This window comes from Alligator sinensis, unplaced genomic scaffold (genome assembly GCF_000455745.1).
Source record: "Alligator sinensis unplaced genomic scaffold, ASM45574v1 scaffold308_1, whole genome shotgun sequence".
In the NCBI taxonomy this organism is placed as follows: Eukaryota; Metazoa; Chordata; order Crocodylia; family Alligatoridae; genus Alligator; species Alligator sinensis.
Genome location: NW_005842041.1, coordinates 1,940,566 through 1,948,179, shown reverse-complemented (window position 1 = coordinate 1,948,179; position 7,614 = coordinate 1,940,566). Strand labels below are relative to the sequence as shown.

The window sequence follows — 7,614 nt, the reverse complement described above, 5'->3', positions numbered from 1 at the left end:
GGAAAGAGAGGCATTCCCCACCCCCAAGTTTGGCTCAATCCACACCATCGTCACTGCAACACCTGCCCAGGAAGTGGGGTAAGTTAGCCTGTACTGAGCTTCAGGTTGCTATGTCAGGACAGGTATTGATACTCGAGTTAAGGGTTTGACTGCTCTGCAAATAATGCTACTGCCTGTCTGCACATGTGGCTGTGAAATGAGAGTTACATGATTCTTGTGATTTTAATATTTGTTAAATTAGTGCTTGAAAAAATCTGCAAGCAGGCCCTACAGAAGGCAGCTACCTAGTTTGTTGTCTGATTGCCAACTGTGGGTAACTGACTGCATCACTGTACTCCTGAACAGAAAAACAAACAACCAAACAAATAAATAAAAAGCAATGAAGCCCTTGCCTCTTATGGTTACAGAGACCAAAATAGCAGAAATCATTGTAGTAGCATCCATCTGAATTTGCACAGCTTGAAATAGCAACTCCAAGAGGCATGGGATAGATCCAGAGGCGGTCCAGTGGCTTTCAGATTAAAATAGGGGCTTCTGGTGTGTGATCCAAAGTCCCCAAAGCAGGTGAGAATCCCTCTCCTTCCCCTCCTGCTCAGAGGCATGTCACCTCCCTTTCCCTCTCCGCCCCCACCTGCAGCTGCCAAGTTCTCGGTTGTCTTGGGGGTGGGCTCAGCTCAGCAAAGGGCAGGTGGGGTCCCGTTCCCACATTTCCTTTCAGGACAACTGGATAGGGTGGGGGAACCCACCACCTATCCATCTCCGTCGTTTCAGCTGTCACTGCTCCCAGCTGAGCCCAGCCCCGTCATAGCCTGTTTGGAGCAGGCAGGAGGGACTTTGAAGCTTCCTCCAGCCCAGAACAGCAGGAAAAGCAGTAGTAGCAGGAGGAGAAGGGAAGGGGATGTGCCTCTGAGCATGGAGGGAAGGGGGAGGGAATTCTTACCTGCTTTGGGGACTTTAAAAAAGTCCCCAGGGGCTCCCACAGCATATGCTACCCACACTGATAAGATGTAGAGGAGGCTGGGAGGCGAGGCTCCCAACCCCAGAGCTCCTGCAGCCCCCTTTGCCAAATCTTGGATCCACCCCTGGGCATGGACAATCCAGTCACCTGAACAGTTTACTGAGGCTTATATCCAGGGACAGTTTAAAGTTAAAGTGCTGATTATTTTAGCAGGGCCTTTTTTTAAATCCCCAAGGCAGGTAAGAATCCCCACTTCCCTCCATGCTGTAATGGCTACCCATAGTCTTTGGATGTAATGTCAAATGCTGAGTGAGGTGCAGCAGGCTCAGATAGGTCCCTGAGGTGGAGAAGTTTAATGCCTTCTTGGTCCCTTCCAATGAAGGAGGTTGGGAAAGAGAAAAATGCACCCCTGGCCTGGTACCTAAAAGTCTCAACCACAAAAAAGATTAAATCACCTCTTTCTTCTTTCCTGGGCACCAAAAGTATTAGCAGAGCCTTACTCAACTACAAAGGAGTTGGTATTCCCCAGTCTCCTCTTACAACTCAGGTATCCATCAGCAATACAAAAAGTATAAAAATTTGAGGCAATAAATATAGAAATTGAAACCAATATAGCAAAAGAAAAAAACAAGATCATAAATAAAACAAAGGGGCACATATTGAATAATAAGGATAATAATAATAATAAACATTCAGAGAGCAGTGTCTATTCCATGCACTGAATAAGGCAGGGGTCCCAAAGAAAAAAAAATAGTATATGATCATTTAAGGCATACAGACAAGGGGGCTGAAGTATGGTTGCCCAGGCAACTGGTCCAATAATGATGCACTGATATTTATGTAAGATTCTCAGATGAAATAATAGCGATTGTGTCATAAAAGCATGAATTGGTCTAGAAACATAGTTCGAAATGGAAAGTTTTCAGAATAAAAAAAAAAAGTGTTCACGCTTAGGTCCTAAACCCAATGGTAAAATTGTGCAACTTGCTAAAAACCTGAAAAATACATTGGTTATCAGGGAGGCTGTGACCCTCCACCCCAGTTAAGCCTACCCCACTGATAAGACAGCAAAATTGTACTCTCTGAAATGTTGTGTCTAACTAATCATTATGAAAGTTCTGCTTCAGTGAATGTGTTTTACAATCAACAGGTAAGTGGAAGTGCTCTATAACAAGAATGAGGAAGTCAAATGCTCTAAGATTTAGAACATGCATTACACATTTAAAGTTTAATAGTAGCAACCCAGCACTGGATCTTCTTTCCAGATTCAGCATATTGAACAGATGGAGTTTCAGAACACTAATAAAAATCAACAGGTCTAAACCTGGTTCTGTTGACCTGAATGGTAAACCTACTTATTTCAGTAGCTCAAGACTAGATACCACCTCTTGAATGTAATAGTTAGAAAAAGAAGAGACAAACAAGAAAAACCAACACCACACCAAAACAAAAAGCCTCAAAAAGACACTAAACAAAATATGATTCCTTTTTTAAATAAAAATAGGATGCATGATGTTAGTCTAGAACATATCCATTTATTATTTTTGTGGTCCACATAAATTTTAATACATTATTGAATTTCTACATCATTTTCGGAATCTCAGTACTTCTTGGCCTTGTATAAGCCAATCAAGAAATGCACCTTTCATATGTACAAATCAATATTTATGAAAAACAGTACACCAATCTATCAACTTAGAAAAATAACATGCAGGGAAATAGTAGCCATGAAACAGATATAAAAAGTTAGGCCATATAGCCACACACCCTTTAGTATATTATGGCTTTGCACAGGTATCAGATATGAGAATGATCAAATTTAAGATGCTCCTTAAGGCACTTATAGCTCTTCAAATACTCTTTTAAAGTTAGCTCTCTTGCATTAAAAAGTGTTATTTCTTTGATCACATTTTCATAAAACACCTATACAGTCCAAAAAGGCAGTTTTAATAGGGGAATGGAGGATGGGAAGGAAGGGGGGGGGTGACTTAATTAAATGTTAAAATATGAAAATATCAAGAGTTAATAGAAGCTTTAAAATAGATTTTTGGTCCTTTAAAAACAGGCGTCAACATTCAGGCAAGAGAGATTTCTTTTCTTTGTTTAGATGTCAAAACGGTATATCCTCCAAAAACTAAACCCTCCAGGTCTAGTGCACGGATATGTCTGTCTAAGTTCACCAAAAGCACCCTGTGACCCCCAACAAAGCTATTACCCATGCTCCATTTTGACTGTGGGAAGAAGAGGATCTCAAAGCAGCAGTATGGATGAACATACTAGTGAGTCTATAATTCTGTGTCCCTGTATCTTGATGGCTGTCCATAATACCCACGCTTGGAGTGGTCTGCTAGCTGCCGACGATATTCTTCCTCCTCTGCATCACTGCCATAACTTCCTTGATTATCTAGGTAAGATCGGGCAGGGGGTTTCTGAGGCTCTGGAGGCCTGGAACTAGCATAGGAAAAACCGAGACAGAACAAAGATATAAACCATTTTTGTTCCTAAAACCATGAGGAAAAAGATAATGCAAATCTATGATCAACTGCCAACTGGTGACTAAAATTTGAGCTTCGCGCACATGGAGTGGCAGCTGCTTAGGGGTATCCTGCGCCCTTCCAGAACATCAAGTTCAATACAACTCAAACTTGAAAAACCAGGTGCACGCCTGCATGCCCCCACCATAACTTGACCTCCTTGGAACTAGCAAAGTCCCCAGTAATAATCCACAAACACTCCAGTTACATTCTCTGCATTAAGTGCAGCTGTACCAAACAGGTTGTGATACGAGACTGGGAGAGGTATGCCATTCCCTGGCAGGATGATTCCTTGTTTTTGATCACAGGGAAAATAGCAGAATGTGAACCTTGAGCAATCTAGTATGCCTCACACTTGAGTGCTGCATTCTGTAGGCAAAGTCAATAGTGGGGCACAGGGGTCTTCCTGCCATAAGGGCTAAAAGCAGTTAGATGGGAGAGGAGTATGGTCCTTGTGTTTAAGGGAGGGCAAGTGAAAGTCCAGCAACTAAGTGAAACAAAAATTCTTAGTCATTAGACCAAGGGTCTAGCACAGGCTGTGACCCAGCACCCACTGTGGGCCACAAGTGTTTCCCCCAAGAGCAGCCAGCTGCCTTGCTATGCAGGGCTCTGTGTCTTCAATCCTCTGTGCCAGATTCGACTTCGAGTTGAATCCATCCCAAGGATCCTATTTTTTTCCTCCTCGGTCCCTCACAGATGTTATAAAACTCACACATTCCTACAGATTTGCAGTAACCACATCAACAAGGAAATACTGCAAGGACTGTTTGTGTTTTCCATTTTGATTACACTTTAATACACCAAAAATAAAAAGGCAAACTGTTTGAGGAGAAAAACCGTCTAGCTACTAACAGTTTCCCCAGCTACCCCCAGAAATTGCAAGTGTAAGTGTGAGAAGAATTAGAAGATTTCCAAAATCAGAGTCAAAATGGACTGTGCAGTTCGTATGAAGGAATAAGTATGTGTAAGGCAACAGACTGAACAGCATGGGCCTGATCCAAAGGCCACTTGATTCCATGGAAGCACTGCCTTAGACTTCAGCAATTGGGTTCAAAGAGGCCAGGTTGCATTCCCACTCCGTGAAGTGTTAGACAGTCTCTTATCCTCAGTCTCCTCACCAGAATAATGACTCTTTAAAAACAGTTTTTAGATCTACACATACTAAATTGTTAATTACTATCATTATATTTAGTTAGGACAGAACAATAATCTAATCTTTAGGCACATAAATGATAACACTAAAGGGCTGAAAGGAGAAACAGCTCACATATGTGGCTAATTTTGAGACAAAATAATCTAGCATTATGAGTCTCTCAGTAACTATATCTATATATATATATATATATAAATCTCTCCAGGCAACTTCAGCACTTCAATATTGTGGACTACTTTAAGAGAAATATAAAGGGAAGTAAGATTTTTCAGAATAGACTATTGTAAAAGTCAAACTTTAAGCCCACTATCTTTGACACAGCATTTATGACAGTAATCTTCTCTGAAGCACTAAAACAAGACAGCATTAGAGTTTGAGAAGATTATTTGAATGAGTAAAGGTTGTAAGATCAGGTCCCTCTTAAAGGTGAACTAAAAAAAAAAAACAGAAGAGCAGCTTTAACTGGGTCTATCTTACCTCATGGGCTGGGTCCAGTTCGGGTCTGACTTCTGTGTTTTGATTGGAACAGCATAAATATCTGGGTGTTTCTGGGCTATTTCCAGCTTTAAAGGAATTAGAAGAAAATGAGATGCTTTTCAAGAGTCTACACAACAAGCCACTTTAAACTAAATCAGTGTCGCTCAGTGTTTTTTGAAGTACAATTTATTAGTTACACAATGAGATGGTTCTTTGTTAACATAGCTTCTCATTGCAGGAAACCACTGGACTGCCAGAGGTAACTGGAGTAAAAAGGGGAACAAAACCATTAACTTAAAGGAGCTAAACCATTCTATATGCAAATCCGCACACATGTGCACTGGTATATTATGTGCATGCACGTGCACCCTTTTTTTTTTTTTCATAGATATAATGTAATCTGGGAGCAATACTGGATTCCTAATGTGTATTCAACCCCCTGGAGGGCATCATCATGGGATGAAAGTGGGGAGAAAGGAATACGTTTTTCATACCCTGGCATTCTGTGCCTCTTGCAGCTCTTGTATTCTTTGCTTCCTTGCCTTGTGATCCATCTGCTCAAATATTTTAACTTTCCCCAGCACCGATTTTGGAGCATTCTCCTCTATATCTGCAGGTTCCTCCACTTGGTCCTCTTCCTCGTCCTCTGCAGGTGGAATTGCTGGCTGAGAGGTTTTCAAGATGGGACGCCCAAAGGTAGGTTTTGCCAAAACTGGGGGAGGTGCTGCTTTGGCTGACACAGTTAAGCTCTCACTGCTGGCAATACTAGAGACACTTGGCTTCGACTCATAGTTCCTGAGCAGGTCATATGGATCTTCTCTGCTTTGCACCTTGCCCTGCAAGAATTAAAAACACAATGTAATCCACATGCAGCAGCAGAACCAGTCTCTTCGGGGGAATATTTTTGCTTTAAGGTTGGTAGCACGGCCCATGTATTTCATCCTGTCCCATCTTTGTCCAAAAGCGTTCTGAGCACAGATCCTGAGCTCCTTTAAGCTTACAGGAGCTGGGTCACTGACTTAAAGGGGACTGGGCCTAGAATTCAACACTGAACATACCGTATTTTCTTGCATCCCCGCCACAAAAAGACACACACCTTATTTGGGGGAGGCAGAGTGGGGGGGTGGGGAAGAGGGAGAATGAAGTTAATTTTCCAGAATCTCATCTGCCACACAGCATGTACTCAACATGGTTGAATGCTGGCCACATCCAGGAAAGGGAGGGCACTGATGACAGGACTCTGCCCCTTCTGGACATGGTTAGGAAGACAGCAGAGCTCCCAGAAGCCATTCCACAACGTCCTTGCTTAAAACACACAATGAACTTTGAGGGAAACGCTTTGTGTGCACATGAGTGAATACAGTAATTTTATAATAAACAGTAAAATCTAACAGATCCATTTCATCCTTTATAGAAATTATAAATAGATGGAAGAAAGAAAGAATCAAGACAAGGAGGTTTTCCTGTACTTTGTGGATGAGAATGTTACATAGGGCACATGCCCACTCTCTCTAGGATTTTTCATTTCCTTCACATAGGCTTCTACACAGCCCAACCTCCACCACCAAACCCAAAAGGATAACCACTGTCTGCATCCAGAGCAATGGGGAAAGTGGTGGCTGGGCAGGAGCCTCGAGGATCCAGTTTAACCCGCTGAAGGGTCATGTGGCCCATGGGTTGCTAGCTGAACAATCCTGATTTAAGTGGCACTGCTCCCCCACTGCCAAATTTCCAGACCCAAGGGGAGCCCTGGACCCTACATGCTAGATGAGGAGCCCCCAGGGTCCAATCCCAGTGTGGGGGACTGGGAAAAGGCAGTGCCAGGCCCCTGGGACCCAATCCCAGAACACTGGGGTGGCAGTACCCTGGCCCCTGAGGACCAATCCTGGTGCACAGAGGCAGGAGGGGGCAGCGCCAAACCCCAAGGACCAGTCCCAGAGCATGAGACCAGGAGGGGATGGTGCCAGGCTCCAGGGCCTGATCCTGCTGCACGGGGCTCAATCCACCCCATGGACTGGCCCGACCCCACTCATCTGGCCCATGTGAAGCAGCATGGCTCATAATGCATGGCACCATGGATTCACTAGACAGATGAGCTTTCCCTTCAATTTGATTTAACCATGTTACCTTTGGTGGCTCAGGCTTGAATGCTGGAGGTGGGCTGGGATCTCTAAGCACCTCTCTGCTACCAGCTTTTCTCATCTGAGTTCTTGGTTCTGGGCTAGGTTTTCTTAAACTCTATGAAAATAACAACAACATGTTTAACACAAGGATATTCAGTAGGGGTGCACCGATAGAGATTTTTTTGGCCAATACCAATATTTAAGTAGGCATATCTGCCAATACTGATCCAATTGCCAATATAGCCTCCTCCAGCTGGTAGGTTTGGTGTGGTGGAAGGGGAGGGGCAGATCAATGCCCCCTTGCGGTGAGGGAGGGGGCAGGGGCTTCCCAGTTCGCGTGGTAGGGGGCTGGAGCCACAGCTTGGGGGG

At 43.6% G+C, this 7,614-nt stretch overlaps 1 protein-coding gene and 1 long non-coding RNA gene across 6 annotated transcripts in view; one reads left to right on the top strand and one right to left on the bottom strand.

Annotated features, from left to right (window-relative positions):
- The window catches only part of LOC102369122, an 11,217-nt gene that overhangs the window by 2,722 nt on the left and 881 nt on the right, over positions 1 to 7,614 (top strand). For both annotated transcript variants that reach the window (XR_003093807.1, XR_003093808.1), the window contains exon 4: positions 5,739 to 5,818. This is a non-coding gene — a long non-coding RNA (uncharacterized LOC102369122). The remainder of the gene's footprint in view (positions 1 to 5,738; positions 5,819 to 7,614) is intronic.
- The window catches only part of TJP2 (tight junction protein 2), a 103,082-nt gene continuing 97,925 nt past the window's right edge, over positions 2,458 to 7,614 (bottom strand). For all 4 annotated transcript variants that reach the window (XM_006022618.3, XM_025202979.1, XM_006022621.3 and 1 more), the window contains exons 20-23: positions 7,250 to 7,360; positions 5,617 to 5,958; positions 5,123 to 5,208; positions 2,458 to 3,409 (exon numbers count right to left, since the gene is read on the bottom strand). In XM_006022618.3, coding sequence (XP_006022680.1) covers positions 3,244 to 3,409; positions 5,123 to 5,208; positions 5,617 to 5,958; positions 7,250 to 7,360 — 705 coding nt within the window. In that variant the 3' untranslated portion in view covers positions 2,458 to 3,243. The remainder of the gene's footprint in view (positions 3,410 to 5,122; positions 5,209 to 5,616; positions 5,959 to 7,249; positions 7,361 to 7,614) is intronic.